The sequence below is a fragment of the Orcinus orca genome, chromosome 14 (genome assembly GCF_937001465.1).
Source record: "Orcinus orca chromosome 14, mOrcOrc1.1, whole genome shotgun sequence".
Lineage (NCBI taxonomy): Eukaryota > Metazoa > Chordata > Mammalia > Artiodactyla > Delphinidae > Orcinus > Orcinus orca.
This window is the reverse complement of record NC_064572.1, coordinates 51,857,251-51,874,567: the sequence shown is the minus strand read 5'-3', so window position 1 is coordinate 51,874,567 and position 17,317 is coordinate 51,857,251. Positions and strand designations below refer to the sequence as shown.

The following is a 17,317-nucleotide window of genomic DNA, read 5'->3' as shown; positions in this document are numbered from 1 at the left end:
TTTTGTGAGTCAATTGATGTCACCTTGGTGGCTTGAAATGAACCACAGTGGGAGCGTTAACAGTATAGAAATCCAAAAATATTACAAATCAGTGCTTTTGATTTTCCCCTGGGAATCGTCTCATCACTGACCTCTGGACCCTCTTTTCCAATTCTGATTTAAGTGGTCTAGGCCTCAGGATTTTGAAAAGCACCTCAGTTAATTCAGCCAAAATTGAGAACACTGTTCTAGCCCATTGGCTTTTGCCTTTCCAGACTGGGACCACGGTAAGTCATTCACAGGCCTGAAGATGTGGAAAAGGTTAAAGTAGATAGAAGTGAGAGGAGGTGCAGGGAGCAGTGATTTCCATAAACATCCCTGTGAAAGTCAATGTTGGAAAGTGATTTGTGAACTTGAGTTTTGAAGTCAGACAAGTTCAAATATCAGATTAATGATCCTGGCTAGGAAACAACCTTTCTAAGCATCGGTTTCCTCATCTGTAAAATGGGGCTAATATAAGTACCTGCTTCTCAGGGTTGTTGTGAAGACAAAAGAAGGTGATGCCTTAACGCATATATGAGGAATCTAGGAAAATGCTACAGATGAACCTATATGCAAAGCAGAAATAGAGACATAGACGTAGAGCACAAATGTATGGACACAAAACGGGGAAAAGGGGGGTGGGATGAACTGGGAGATTGGGATTGACATATATACACTACTATGTGTAAAACAGATAGCTAATGAGAACCTACTGTACAGCACAGGGAACTCTACTCTGTGCTCTGTGGTGATTTAAATGGGAAGGAAATCCAAAAAGGAGGGGATATAGGTATACATATAGCTAATTCACTTTGCTGTACAGCAGAAACTAACACAACATTGTAAAGCAACTATACGGCAATAAACATTTTTAAAAACCCACCTATTTAAAACTTTAAAAAAAAAGGGACTTAATTTATCGCTTTTAGATGATAATTCAATAATGTACATTCCTCTTGAGTATTTTTGATCTATTTTTTGGGAAGTATAGTTTCCTCAGAATATGCGTTCTTTGTGTCCAATGTGAATAGTGTCACTCACTCAAATTAGGTATGATTTTTTTTAGAACTTTGTCATTTAGAAGAAAGCAAATTACATTGTAGACGCAATAAATGTTTCCATACTGAGTGGTTCCCCAGGTGTTGCTATTTGCTTCCCATGCAGGTGAGTGGCTAGTGTCATTAGCTGATAGATTTAGCAGTGGATCACAAAATTTGGCTACACAACAGAATTATCTGGAAAACTTAAAATATCAGTGCTCCAACGCCGCCCCCCAGAGAAGCAGATTCAATTGATTAGAGGTTGATTTGGGCACTGGTATTGTTTAAAAACCTCTTCAGATGATTCCAATCTGTAGCCCACCATGAGCCACCCTTGATTTAGATGATCAGATCTCAAACTTGTGGTCTCAGGGGCAGTTGCATCCTGGGAACTTGTTATAAATGCAAATGATCAGACCCCATACCACACCTACTGAATCAGGAACTCTGGGGTTGGGGGCCCCAGCAATCTATGCCTTAACAAGCCCTCCAGGTGATTCTGATGGAGGTTAAGATTGCAAACCACTGTTGGAACTTTTTTTCAGAGTATCCTTAGAATGCTTTGATAATGCCTGAACTGGATGCATCAACTTTGTTCTACGTACACCTCAGTAAAGATGCAATGTCAAGAGGGAGCTTCCACTGTTGGAGGAGGTAGGTGGTAGGAGGCAACATACCACTTTAGACCACAATTTTCTCTCTGTCTTCAAGTCTGGATCAATTAAGAAGGAAAAGCTTCTTGTGGTCCTTGCTTATCACGTTTCTTAAAGCTCTCCTTGTCCATTCAAACTGGGGTCTCCAGAGGATTGCCCATTACTGAAATCCTGTGTTGTTGCTTAATATATGGTGAGGTCATAGGTAGATGTCCAAATGGGTAATAGATTTTACTCTCAGGCTTCAGTAGAAAGGAAGCAGTTTGCTCTGGCTGGCTTACTCACCGCCTCTTGTTAATCTGCTGATGAGGCAGTCTGACTGAACTCCAGCGGACTGAAACTCAACCAGCTGAGGCCAACTTAAAGGGCAACAAGCAAAGTGGGCGGGGCTGCCTCACATCATGATGAGGATGAGAAAATGCCTGGGGAGAGTGAGGCAGCCTATATATTGCTGCGTCCTGGCCAGAGCATCTATAGGGAGAACTCAGGATCTTGGGTGGAAGCATAACACGGTGCTTGAGAATTCTTGCCGCCTAGCTGCTCAGCCTTGCCCGGCCTAGTCAGTTCAACTCAGGTAAAGAGAAGCTCTTTCTGTGGGTCAGTGTGCTGTTTTCTTTGAAGAAGGGAAGCTGACAGGAAGTTTTAATTCCCTAGGAACACTGATTGTCCGGCTGCTGAAAACTCTCTCTCCCATTTTGGACCCTCTTTCACTGCCCTCCTCCCCCATCCCCCAAATGATTGTACGTATTTGTTTTTACAGGTAATGAAGGAGGAAAATGATTAATGTGGGGTGGAATAGTGGAAGCTGGTTTCTCAGTGAAGTGGTGGCTAAGCTGGGGCTTTGAATGCCGTGAGTCAGCAGAGACGGGGAGGGGCAGGTCATTCTAGGAGGGGATACAGCCTTCGAAATAAAGGATACAAAAAACGAGCATGGTGTTGTCTAGGCCACTGAGTTTGTCCTGATAGAAAGGAGGGTGTTTATCGTGAAAAAGAAGGTCCAAATTGTTTGAAAAGAACTGGGGACCCGAGTGAAAGGCCTTGAATGACGAGCTCAGAGGTTTATGCTTTATCTCATATGCAGCAGCAAGTTGGTGAATATTTTTGAACTAATGAGTGAGTGACATCATTCAGCCTCTTAAGGAGAGATTGAATTCCTACTATTTGGAAGAACTTGTGGAAAGGATGATATGTTATTTTAGGAACACTACTCTGGTGGTAATGTTTAGGATGGAGTAGGTGGGGGAGGTGGGGGGCTGGGGGCATCAAAGAGAAAGCAGAGCTGGGAGAATACTTACGGGACCTTGAAAAAAAATAATCCAAGGTTGGGAATATATGTGTTTAGCCTACAGTGATGACCTGAGAACAAGATGGATAGGAGGCACTTTTCGAAGGCAGAATTGTTGATGTTGAAGAGGACAGCAAAATATTAAGTTCAGGTCACTGAGAGGCTAGGTAAGCAGCGTGGGGCGTTCTAGTGATTCTATGCACCTGTGAGTCAGGCGACTTGACCGCTTGGGTAGTGAAGAAGTAGTGAATGGAAGCTTCCCCATTAAAAATATCCACCTCAGATCAAAACATTTTTACTGTCAGAATTTTAAATATTGATTTCATCTTCCCTAGTCTTTGCAAAATTTCTCTTTCCTATGTTTTATAGCAATACTATTACACATGTATAAAATATATTAATAATATTATATTGAATCTAAAAAATGTCCACCTCTCAATAGATTCAGCCATTTGGGGGGATATCTCATATTTTTTCACTTTAAGCTGCCTTCATGAAAATATTATTAAAACATATTCCCCAAGCTCAGAAGCCATCTTTCGATTTTGAAAATTTCTGGAGGGCTACTCCTATTGGTTTTATTTTAAAAAATAAAAATAAACGTAGGTGTTTTTGTTGCTGTTTTGCTTTGCTTTAGATTCTGGTGACTTCCACAGTGCTTAAGAGAATCCTTGATTCCAGTGTGTTCAATATGCCATTCTTGACATACTTATCATTTTAATATTCATTTTAATACCTTTGTGTAAGTTTGGGAAATATTTTATAACAAGCACAGGACTTTCAATAATTTTTCCTAAGTTGATCTTAGTGGGGCAGTGTCTTGGTGGAGTCTTCTAAACCCAGGAATTTATGGCTGTTGACCAAATAGGACCTACCTCGTGGTTGTAGCATCTAACTAAGGTGTCTTTCTATGGAAAGCTATTATTTCTATTACCTAAAATTAGACAAATTATTAGACACTAGGAAGTTATAATAAAAGTATGTCATTTGGGGCTTCCCTAGTGGCGCAGTGGTTGGGAGTCTGCCTGCCGATGCAGGGGACACGGGTTCCTGCCCCGGTCAGGGAGGATCCCACGTGCCGCGGAGCGGCTGGGCTCGTGGGCCATGGCTGCTGAGCCTGCGCGTCCGGAGCCTGCGCGTCAGGAGCCTGTGCTCCGCAACGGGAGAGGCCGCAGCAGTGAGAGGCCCGCGTACCGCAAAAAAAAAAAAAAAAGAAAAGAAAAAAAAAGTACGTCATTTTAATTGTTATTGGGATAATGTATCACTTGCATATTTATTATTTCTACATTATAATGGATAACATATACCCTATTTCTAATAAGCCTGATAACAAAAACTATATACAAAGATAACTGTTGACTGATAAATTTACTTTTAAGGAGATTCTTCAGTTTAAAGATTCAGTATAGGGTTGCTATAACTTCAAGTTCTGGATTTCTCCTGTGCAATATACATTGGATTTAATGCACGAAGTGAATAGTTTTCAGAACCCAATCTGTGAAAACTTCAGGGAACTGAATCAACTGTGAGATAAATAAGAAAGACCGAGAGTTTAAAAAATGTAACATAACCAGAGATAAAGAGCAAAAAAAACCCGAACAACAGGCTTCTGTTTCCTTTGCTAAGGAGCACAGCAGCCTGAGGCAGGCAGGACGGGAGTGGAGAAGTCTCCTCTTTGAGGAGGGGTCCTAACCTGGCAGAAGCTTCCTCCGGGCCATGGCAGCTGCCCGATGATTCTCATACTCCACGAAAGCAAAGCCCCGGTTTTTGGTTTTATCGGCAGCACTTGGGTAGACAATGACATCCACAACTCCTTCGGTGACCTTTTTCATCTCTGATAAGATTTCTTCTCTCTTTTTGGTTTTTGGGATTCCCCCAACAAATAATCGGCAGTTGTCCACGCTGGCACAAACCCCTAACAGACGCCCATTTCTGCGAAAACAGCAGGGATTTTGATTGGGGAGAGTCCTTGCTTGATTAAGGTTTAAGACGGAAAATGAAAATATATATTGAAATTGAAAATATCAGGCCGGGACCTGATATGGCCTGTGGATATGGAACGTTTGGTTGTCTTAGTGTTGAAACTGGTTTTGGAAAGTGGTAGCTGCTTTTGAGAAACTGGAAGTTCTGTAAACCTTGGTTCTGCATTTTTAAAGAAAAAAAATAGTTGAAACTGAGTTGCGTCTGCTGTCTTTAGAGTATATGTAGATTCGCTAGTTACTGTGAATCCTCGACACTCCCTAATACATCGTCAATCCTGAGGTCTTTACACCTGGCTCAATGTACTCTTGTATCCTGCCCTGGAGGTATCTGAGGTTGCAACCCCTGGTGCTCCCTTTTTTTCCAACCAAATAGAGAAGCTATTCTGACATGATCATTATTAAAGATAGTCCCTTATACAGAACAGAGTTTCACATATTATTTGGCCGACACAAGGAGCCCGTGAGATGGGCAGAATAGGTATTGTTTCCATTTTACAGTTGAAGAGCTTGAGACTCCAAGATATTAAGTGACTTGCTTAAGAGTTTGTGGATTTTGAGAGTTAAAATTGGCCTCTGGATTCAGTTTAATCCCTGTTTCTTCCACTGTGCAGTGTTGCTTATCAGCCAGTTGGTGGATACCTTCGTTGGCAAGGTGTAGGTTGGTTCAACTTTTCTGGGGGACATGTGGGAAAATGTATCAAAAGTCTTAAGTGTGCGTAACCTTTGGCCAAATAATGCCCCTCTAGGGGAGTGTCCTTAGAAATAAAGATGAGCATTAGCATTTTTGTGTAGGGTTATTCGCTGCTACTATTTACAATAGCTCCCAAATTGGAAATGAGCAAAATAGTCCACCGTGCAGGACTGGTTTAATGTATCTCAGCCGAGGTGACTGACTCTGGGGCTGGACATTTCCTCATTGTATACTGTGGTATGTTTGTCATCCCTGGTTCTTGACCACTAAATGCCAAGTGCCACCTGTTAGGTCATCCAAGAATGCCTCTTCATCTTTCTCTATGTCCCTTAGGGGGACAATATTGCTCCTGGCTGGGATGCACTGGTATATAAAAGATGAGCGTTCATAACATAGGATGCTCTGTGGTCAATAAACATAGTAACATAGGAGAATAAACATAGTAACGTAGGAGAGTATTTGATGGTTGAAAATACCAGTTCACACTGTGCTGCTGGGTTTAAAAAAAAATGTAAAATGAGTATATGAGAAAGCCATTTTGATTAAAACTGTAGAAAATCTAGAAAGACTATAAAAATTCAACATGGTGATTCTCTTTAGGCAATAGGGTAATGAAGGAACGGTTTGAACTTTTATTACTGTTTTTTGGCTGTTTTTGTGTGTTGTGTATTAGGCCATGTGACTTTTGTAATAACTCAAAAGTTATTAAAAATGGGTAAAGTTTGCTTAACGGAAACCACTCATTCCTCCTGAATAAAAAGTGCTCAGCCAGGTGAGTGGGAGATTGCTCTGATTTCTCGGAACTAGTGGCTCTCAGCTGTGTGGCAGGTGTTCTCACCCAGGTTGCACCCTGTCCCAGTTGTCTTCTGTGCTTTGTTGAAGAACTAAGGACCGCATATCAGATATGTAACAGGTCCATCTCCGTTTGTTGAACCTTGTCCTAACAATGTGTTTTTTCTGGGGGGAGGGAAGGGTCGATAAAGCGATCTTTCAGGGTTTTTTTTCTTTTTTAACTTAAACCTTTTGTTCCAAGATACTATTTATTTAGAAGTTTATATTTTTGATCATTCGGGGGCCGGTCAGTTACCAGTAGGGGGAGCCTGGAGCCTCCATATCCTGTTTTTAAATCTATGTGATTTGTCAGCAAATCCCAGAATTGCTTGGAGACGAAAAACTCTCTCTCAAAAGCTGAGGGCATGACTTTAATGTCTCCAGAAGCCAGGCATTTAGACGATGCTCAGTGGATATTTGATGACGAGGAGGATATGACACCTGTGGGTCTTTTCCGGCTAAGAACCTTATCTATCCCCTCAGAGACAGTGGCTAAAAACAAACCAAAGGTTTGTAACAAGAAGAGGTAACAAACAAACCTCTTCTCTACAAGAAAGGTTCTCTCTCTGACAACATCCAAGGCAGAGTGGAAGTAGGTGAGGTTGGCCCTGGGGTGTCTATTCTGCTATTTCACATTCCATTTATCCTACTCATTAAAATCCAAAGTCACTCTGTGCCTTCACCTTGCTTCTGGCATCCAACCTGAACTTTAACTGGAATTTTGGCCACCAACTTTCTCTTTCCAAATGCTTTGTCATATTTTTCCTCTTCCTTTTCTGCACCCTCCTGCCATCATCATAACCATCAGCAAACATTTATAGAGCATCTCATATGTGTCAGGCACTGAGCTTTACCTGCATTCTCTCTTTTATTTTTCCTAATCCCCTCCATGAGGTAGGTATATTTTTGTCTCTATTTTATAGATGAAGACATTGAAATTCACAGAGAGGATACTGTTACTTTTTAATGGCTTGTGTTCATTGTTCATACCCCATGTATTTTCAGAAAGTCTTGACAGGCTCCAGTGTGTAACAATGTATTAAGTAGATTCAGCGAACTTTGTTGATTCCCTACAGAAACAATTCTACATCCATCTCAACTTAAAAGCTATTTTGAGAATAACCTTTGCTATTAAGATGTTTAGTTTCTATGAAAGACCAAGGAATGGAGAATCTTCTAATTCCTGAAAACATCACTAATATATCTTAATATAGCTTTTTATAGCCCTTTCTAAAATAACAGTATATATTATTTCATATGATGGATGCTCGGAATAACTCTGTGTGATCAGGTGATAATATAAAGCGGATGCTGAAAGAGGTCAAAGGATTTGTCCAAAGGAACCTGGGCTAGACCTCTGGTCTCCTGATTCTCATACCAAAAAATTTTCCATATATCAGAGCTCTTTTGGATCCATGGTGGCATGTGTGGAAGGGGAGCCTCCTTTATGTTTTTTCCAAGAATCTGTTCCGGAATCCAATCCTGGTACTGAATGACTAGGCTACTAGTAGTTGCCAAGTCCAATCAATCTTTTCATGGCTAAGGGGCTTAAGAAAAATGACCCAGTAGTTGACTGACTACAGAATTACAAGGATAATGCAGGACTTATTTTGAACCTATAGGAAGTGAGAGAAAACTAATGACAGGAAATCTACTCTCTGTATTCATTTAATTTAAGATTCCCTCAGTTTTAAAGTGCATCTCTATTACAGGAAGAAAATATAGGTGAAAGACTGCATCTCAGAATTAATGAATGTGCTAATATGTAAGAGTTCTATCACTTATTGACGTATTACTATGTTCCAAACACTAAGCTAAACATATTGAAATCTTGATAACATCCCCATAATAAACCTATGAAATAAGTATTATTATTCCCACTTTATAGATGAGGAAATTGAGGCTCAGAGAGGTCAAGTCACTTTTTGACACTCAGCTGAGGCCCATCTGACCCCAAGCTATTGCTTTTTCATCTAACACACTAATCTTTCTTCCATGTGGCCCTGGGCTTCCTTAAGAAAGGATTTATGGCAGTTCCCTCTGGTTTAGATTTTAGAACGTAGATAATTTCATGTATTGTCAATTTATAAAAACCAGTTATTGATTGTATAGGGTCAGTTATGTCCTGGAACCCTGTGCTAATCCCATGGTTTCAAATATTGCCTATATTTGGCTGACCCCCAAATTTACGTTCCAATCGTGACCATTCTCCTGACTCCAATATCATACAATCACCTCCTCAGCAACTCCCCTGGGACGTCTAATGTGCATCTCAAATGTAAATTGTCCCAAACAGAGCTCTTCATGTTTTCCTGTTATTCTCCCAGGCTTTTCCATCTATGACACTATCACATCCGCACATACTTGGACCAAAATCCTAATTTTCCTCCCTAAATTATAAATCCACTCACACTCTAAATCCAATATTTAGCCAGTCTTGTCTATTCAACCTCCAAAATATATCACACATCTGACTTTTTACCACCTTTACCACTAACCCCTTATGCAAGCACCACCGTCTCCCATCTAGTTCTAGACACAGCAGCGGCCTTTGAACTGCCTTCCCTCTTTCAGTCCTTACCCTGCTACAGTCCATTCTTCACTTAGTAGTCAGAGGAATGGAATGTTGTAAAAACATGAATCTAATTAAAACCTCCTGTAATTTCCCCCTTTTTTTTTTAGAATAAAATCCGAATTCTTAATGATGAAATACAACTCCCCAACTGTATTGCCTTCAACCCTCCTCTCTTTACTCTGTTCCGAAGCCTGGCTTTCTTTCTGTGCCTTTAACACATCATGCTTATTCTCATTTTGAGACCTTTGCACTTGCTGTTCTTTCTCTGAAAGGATTTTCCTCCAGGTCTGACCGTCATGGCAGATTCTTTTCATTCAAGTCTCAGATCAAATTTTACTTTCCGGAAGAGTATTTTCTTAAATACATCAAGTTAGAGTAGCAACCTCCTCATACAACTTTACCCGATTTCCTGGTTTTTATGTTTTCAAACTCTTTTAAATAATCTTATACATCCGATTGCTCACTATGAGAGTAGGAAAGTGTACCTTGATACTTCTAATATTTTCAACAGTGTCCAGCACATATTTTTGAAATGGATAAATGAATTTTGCTTCTTTGAACATTTCACAGAACTTAGTCTGGCACCTTACATAGTGATGGTTAAATAAACATTTCATTAAGTTGATTTCCAAGAAAAAGAACTAACCTTTTATTTCTGATTTTGGCTATATTTTGCATATACTATATTAGATAAACTTGATGGAAGAACAGATAAAGGTACATTGTCTGATTCACTTTTAATCTAGGAAAGATGGGTCTTACCTAATTTCATAATTATTAAGTTGTTTGATTGCATTCTTGGCTTCTTGTTTATTTGAGAATGTTACAAATGCATATCCTCTATTGTTGCCATTAAAATCCATCATCATTCTCATTTCATAAATTTTACCAATCTACAAGTAATAAGAGAGAATTCATATTTATACATTGTACTTCCAAATGAAAACACACACATGCATACACAACATTTTCTGAAGTCTCTGCCATGTTTGGCATTTGCATCCCATGTGTAATAGTTTGCATGTTTTCATGCTGGGTTGAGATCTGTTATCTGACTCATGGGCAAAGTCAGGATAAATAAAGAAAACATGTACAAGTGGCATTTCAGCCGGAGTTGCCAGAATGTATATTTTTGGCAGAGCAAGTGACCTTTCATCACACAATTATCTGGGGATTTATACGATATCTTAGGGACCAGAAAACACATTTGTCATCAGAAGTACAATTTCTTGATAGATTTGTCCTTGCCCTTTACATTGGCCTCTGAGGCCTCCATAGTTTTTATCTTTACTTGGTCATACTCACCAGTGATGTTTAAAACCAAAACCAAGAACACTCATTTGGAGCCTTGTGAAACTGACTTCTTAGCTATCTTTTCCACCTACCATGATATAAAGGTGAACATAGAAGGTGTGTTTCAGAGGATGGTCCTGGGAGCCCTGTTTTCTCCATCTGTAGGCTGAAGGTAAATGCTAGTCTTAACACAACTGATCCAGGGCCAGCACCTCCATGGTAGCAGTGTACTCACTCTATCCCTCTCACTGTAACTCCTCTGCTTTGCTTATATACTATTCCCTCCTGCTACCCCAACTGTTCTCTATAATCCAGACACAGCAATTCATTATTGCTGGCTGCTGTAAGACGGGTGGCCCACACAGACGTGAGGGACACGCGTGGGGAGAAGAGGCATCATTAAGCTACTTGTATTACGTCAGTGGTGTCTGACCCACAGGTCAGCCCCACGCCACCCCACGGTACTCAGTGATGGACGCCTATTTTTTTCTGGGCTCATTAGGAAAGAGTTCAAGCATGTTTCATCTCTGCATTTCAAGTGTTTCTTGGTGCTCATTTTCATGTTCAGTATATAAGATTCTTATAGGATTAAGTCCTTGTAATTTATGCATGTGCCAAGTGACGTTGTTTGTATAAAATTAAGAGTAGTTCTGAAACTGAGCTGAACTACACACACACACACACACACACACACACACACACACACACACACACACACACACACCTGATTTTGGCATTTAGGAAAAGAAATAGCTAAACTTTCATTAAATTTTCTAGGAATTTTAAACACCACGTGGTAAATTATCGAAAATGTTAATTTTGTATTTTTGTTTTACCTTTGGGTTTAGTAGCAAAACATCATTTGGAATTCAAACTGAGGAAATTTATTCCTTAATTATATAGCCACTTTGAAAAACCATGTTATTAATCTTGTTGATTGCATTCAAATTTGTAGAAGGAAATTTCATTCTGGATCAATAAGTATGGGGACACGGCTGAGCCATGACATACATATTTTTTAATGTGAAAATCTTATACTTTATAAAACCATATTAACATTTCAAAGTTGAAGCAATATCTTCTTTTAGACAGGTTGTTGTGTTATTCTAGATTGATAGACCTGTTGAGTTTGCAGTAAGATGGCTTTGCTAGTGGAGATGGGGGATTGAAATATAGATTAAAAAGTCATCAGCAATGGTAGTTTCAGCTGTCAGTAACAGGACAGCTGAGTCAAGGCAGTGATAATTAGGGGCCAATCACTAACAGCTGGGAAGGTTTTAACTTTGTCCATGATTGAGGAATGGTAATTGGAAAAGAAACCATCACTGACCAAGAAGAATGAGAGTGAAAGCAAGGTGGAGAGAGTAGTATTTTTTCCTTGAAAGATTTAAAAAAAAACATCTTTAGACTCACTTTTTCACATAATGGTATAAGTTCATCTTCAAAAAGGTCTCGGGGAAGTTTTCCAATAAAAATTTCACAGCCCCTTTCTGGGGGTGCAACATCCCAACCAGGCGGGGGACCACCATATTTTCTTTGTCCATTTTCCTGCAAATCCCATGTGGATTTTAGGAGGGAGAGAAGAAAACAATAGAATCTTTAGTTTGAGTTCCTCAACTATTTTCAAAATCATTTCTCAATAAGGAAGATACTTATTGACAAGTAATAGTAGTGGACTGGTCAGAGGATAAAAATGGATGTCTCTTTTGTATGAATTTTTTTAAAAATATTTATTTATTTGGCTGTGCCGGGGCTTAGTTGTGGCACATGGGATCTTTAGTTGCAGTATGTGAACTCTTAGTTGTGGCATGCATGTGAGGTCTAGTTCCCTGACCGGGGATTGAACCCAGGCCCCCTGCATTGGGAGTGCGGACGCAGTCTTATCCCCTGGACCACCAGGGAAGTCCCTTTTTTGTGTGAATTTCAACACCGTGCTCTTGCTTCAGCGACTTGCTCCAGATAAGCACTGTGAAAACTTATAAAGTGCTGGACAAATATAAAGGGTTATTTTTTTGGTTTGTTATTATTTTGCCATTCAGACTCACCAATGCCTGATCGTCAAAGGATATGATTATAATTTGAATCTGGGGTTCTGATTTAATATTGAAGTCTATGAGGTTCTGGACCTGAACTACTTGGCTCCATGACCCACTAGCTGTGGGGCATTGGGCAAATTGCTTTACTTCCCCAAACCTCAGTGTTTCTCATATATTAAGTGGAGGTACTAATCAGCTTTTGATTAAAGGAGATAATGTATCAAATATGCATGGCACAGGTCTCGGCATGTGATATATATTCAATGCTTCCCTGGATTGAGGCTGTTTCATGCACTGAGCATGGCAACGTAGGCCCCTAAATAGAGACATCTTGAAGGTTAACATTTGAAAGAGTGGACTGGCTAATTTTGGGGGTAACCAGTGAGGGACTTGTCTTCAAAGCTGACAAGATGGTGAAAGGTGTTTACTAATGTTGCATCTCTGTGGAGAACAATGCAGTTCTCAGTCCAAATACTGTAGCATTAGCTTCTATATATATTTTTTCCTTTGTTCTAAAAACTCCTTGGTAAATTCAATGTCCTTTTGGGGGAGGAGTAGCACTGATGCTTGTCTGCCCTGCTGTCTGTATTTTTCTGAAGGTTAATGACCTAAACATAACTTCAGGGGCCCCAAAGTAAAAGATAGGCCTAATCCACCATTATTGAGCTGAAATAATTCATTTGCTGGAGAAGAATAAATTTACTTTCCACTTAGGTATAGCCAAAGCTCTTTGTTATACTTTAAGTGATTTTTGGAGAAAGGAAAACATAAAAGACCAAATATCAGTATTATTGCTAACTTCTACAATTACTACTTTAAAAAACTTTTATACTGTAAAATGATGGATAAAACCTAGTAATGTATAAAGTAAAAAGAAAATTCCCCAACGCATCACCCTACCCATCTGTAGAAATAGTTACTGTTAAGTTTATCTGCCTTTCCAAATATTTTTCTATGTATATTTTCAAAAGACATGTTAGTTATTTAAAGACATTGTTTTTCACGATAGTTGTTTGTCAAAAAAAAAAAATCAAAGTAAAGCAGCTTCTAGTTTCACTGTTAAATCTTTATATATACTAACTTGAGACTTTCTCGGTTATTTTATAAGTGGTAGTACAAAGGCTTTTTGGATCACAGTATTTAAGTATTTAAATGATGTCTGTTATTGCAATCATTTAAAAAATTCCTACTAATTTAATCATGTTGCCTTAAGTTAAAAAGATGTCATATGGGTGTTCTACATTGCCTTGATTACTTTTTGCTTCAAGCAAGTAGGTGCTTTTCATTTTACTAAACGTTGAAATGTTTGCCTCAAGAGTTCTTGTATTTTTTCTTCCCCTATATTCTTGCAGGATTATCCAGTAGAAAAAGTGTCAGTGAAAAATCTGAGAAATAAAATGTTTTATACTTACAGGAAACAAAACAAAACAAAACGTAAGAATTCAATGAGCATATCTCAACCAAGAATTTCCTAAAAAAAGAATCATATTTTCAGAGACATATTTAAAGTTTTCTTACTTAACAAATACCTGTATAACACTTAGTATATGACAGCACTGTTCTAATTCTCAGCATCATGGGTTAAGGGCTATTACTATCCGGACCTCACAGAAGACAGTTAAGCCCACACAGATTAAGTAATTTGCCAAGATCATGTGGCTGGGGAGTGGAAAGGTCAGGATTTGAAGCCAGGCAGTCTCATTTCAAAGGCCATCAGCTTAATCCCTACTACATTTTGCTTTGTTATGTGGTAGTCTAATCACTTATAACAGATTCACACATTTAAGTACTTATTTATGAAAAAATTATGCTACTGAATTAAAAATTCTCTGCTGCATTTAAAATCCTTTCCAATTTCCAATCGTTTTACTACACAAATTTTAGGGAAGAACATATCTCATACCTATTGCTTACAGAGAGGTGTATTTCTATTGCCATAATACAATCTACTTCCTTGGGTCGACTGTCACCATTTGGTTTATGCTGTTCCTCTGAGGCCATTTCTGTATTTCTTAAATGTCTGGAGATATACTATTCAATGGATTATTGGAATAAATTTAGTATAAACTTAGCAGTATTTTTACTATTCATGCTGAGGAAACCAAACTTTCATCGCATCATAGTGAAATGGTTATTCCAGAATTTCTCATTTGACAAGCTCTGTCTGATAGCTTGAAAATAAATAGGCAACCAGCAGATTGACCTTTAGAATTTTCCCCTCAACTTTCTTGCTATAATTGTTTAAAAAAAGTCACAAACTATTTTGTGCATGTCACGTATATAGGAGAATTCATCTGCTTATAAGCCAAAATGATTGGGTAGGAGAGATGATTAATTCTGTTGTTTCTGTAAACAATTGAAATAAATTCACTGAGTATTTTGGGGGATCACCAAGAGTCTGACTGGTGAAGTTCAAGCACTGGGGGAGATTTGCCCTATGAGCCACCCACTGCGCTGGGAATGCATCAGTGGTGGAGGTCCAGGCCACTTTAAGACAGGCGCTGGGCATTAGTCATGGGGTTGAAATAGCTGTCCGTTACTCGGAAAGGACAGTTGGGAGCTGGATTGCTGGTATTTTAGGCAGTATTTTTATAGTTGAGGAGTTTAAAATAGATAAAGCCTAGTTATAGCTGCTCTTTCCTCTCCTGGCTGATGTCCTTCTTGTGAGATGAATTCCTCCGGCAGCACAAATGTATTAGTCATTCAGAGAGAGAAAATATAGGTTTTTGTTTTCCATGAATGTTTGTTCATTGAACTCTGGGATCTTTTATTTTTCCAAAGACTTGGAAACCATTTATTCTCTCAAATCACACATAAATAGGTGAAGACCTTCAACTGTGTAAATTTAAAAATTAAAGACCTCATTCTAACTATAAATCCAGTGGCTTTAATTTAAATACTGGATACTGAGCCTACCCAGTAAGTATTTGGAAGTCCCTTCTGTTGCAGATATTTTAAACCTTTCATGAAGGAACCATAGAGTCTTTAAGAAATTTTATATGCCATCTTCTTGACCTTGGATAAAACCACCCAACCTTCAGTAAATGATTCTAAGCAATAAATCTTAGCGTGAAGGACAAGTGGATGGAGTTAATTTGGGCCACCTGGCATCTGATCTTTTAATACATCTGGGAAATCTGGGCAAAACTGCCTTTTTCCTATAGCAGTTAAAAATAGCAGATACTTGCTTTTCTAGTGTCCCTTGCAACTAGGACAGTAATGGTTATAATAAATTGCGTTCTGGTGCAGAAATTTTCAACGTGCTAACATTAGTGTGGCATCCTCCTTGGATACATTTTCTTATCATTCTAGGTTTGTGGTGTGGTTTTGGGTTTCATTCCTAAAAGCTTACTCTTTAAAAAATTTTTAAATTTTAATTTATTATTAAAGTATAGTTGATTTACAATGTTGCATTAGTTTCAGGCGTACAGCAAAGTGATTCAGTTACACATATACATATCTTTTTTTTTCCCTAAAAGCTTACTGTTGAATCTAGTTCTCTAAATTCAAAATTTCTGTAACCCAGCATCCTTTTAATAAACTCCTTTTCTGCTTAATCAGCCAGAATTTACCTCTAATACTTGCACATGATAGTAACAGCAGCAAAAAACAACAGCTAAAACAGCGGCTAACTCTGAGTCAAGCAATGTGCCAAGTGCTTCCCAGGTATTAATTCATTTAATCTTCTCAACAAACCTATGAGGCTGATACTACTATTACTTTCATTTTGTAGGTGAGAAATCCAAAGACATAAAAGTAGTAAGTGGCAAAGACAAAATCTGAATCCTGAGTCCATGCTTGTAGTTATAACATTTTTCTCTGTTTTTTTATATTAACCCAATATGCTCATTTTACAGATAAGGAAACTGAGTCCAGAGATGTTATGTGACTTCCTTAAAGTTACACTGGTTAAATTTGTTGCAGAAAACACTAGACTAAATGTCCTCTGATTCTCAATCTGGTGAACTTGGCAAATATACTGTTCAAAAGTCGTGATGACTTTTCTTCTCAGGCTTACCAGCCTCACAATTTTGTATGTTGTGTGTCACACCTACTTTCTTGTTCAACTTCATCAAACATGGACACCAGATGATTGGTTGTCTCCCATAAATGAACCGATTCATAAACTCAAAGAGTATTAATTAATGAACCCTCATTCAGTTTATTTTTCTGAGTAGTAATTTCAATTCCTTTAATGGTTCTTTGGAAATTTTATATTCCAAATCTGTAATCATCTTTGTGGTTCCCTTTGGTCCTTTGTTTTTTCTTGCCAAGAGGGAAGAAATTGTGTATGTTTCCTTATTCAACTGCTTTCAGCTGTTCTCCTACCCATTTTCCAATTGACTATGTTTGTATCTATTTCTGCTCCTGATCACTCAGGTGCTGGACAATCTCCCCATGCTTGGTGACACTTCTGACGTTCACAAGCATGCCAGTCACCACCGCCATACCAAGAACAATGGTTCCATGGCTGAACTCCTGTGGTCTCTTCTCACAGCTGATGCCAATGCATTGAGAACAGCTTTCTGGACTGTGTCTATTGCAGTTCATAAATTAATACCATATTTTCCTGGTTGTTGATTTGAAAGATTGAATAAAGGTCTTTACAAGGCATTATTTTTATTACCTTTCACCTGTGTACCAACTATATATCTCAATATGTGATAGGGTTCAAGGCAAATCTAAGGGGCCTTAAATAAGATGTACCAAAAGAATCCTCTTAGATGTGATTTTAACTTTGGTCTGCTAATGCTGTTATTGTTGTTGAGGACAACAGACGGTGCTATAGGGAATGTTTATTTTGTTAATTCTGTATGAAAGATAATGATCTGTTTTGTGTATTGTTTGTTTACCTGCACATCTTAAGACCAGTGACTTCATATTGGTAAAATCTATTTTAGGCTAAGAAT

The 17,317-nt window shown here is 38.6% G+C and overlaps 1 protein-coding gene across 6 annotated transcripts in view; it reads right to left on the bottom strand.

Moving 5' to 3' along the window:
• A1CF (APOBEC1 complementation factor) overlaps nt 1-17,317 on the bottom strand; it is a 74,202-nt gene that overhangs the window by 19,676 nt on the left and 37,209 nt on the right. For 5 of the 6 annotated variants that reach the window (XM_004285348.4, XM_004285349.3, XM_049696581.1 and 2 more), the window contains 3 exons: nt 11,785-11,919; nt 9,841-9,971; nt 4,693-4,931 (listed from right to left, as the gene is read on the bottom strand). In XM_004285348.4, coding sequence (XP_004285396.1) covers nt 4,693-4,931; nt 9,841-9,971; nt 11,785-11,919 — 505 coding nt within the window. Of the gene's footprint in view, nt 1-4,692; nt 4,932-9,840; nt 9,972-10,463; nt 10,538-11,784; nt 11,920-17,317 lie in introns of all 6 variants that reach the window. The other variant, XM_049696582.1, reaches the window with a different exon arrangement.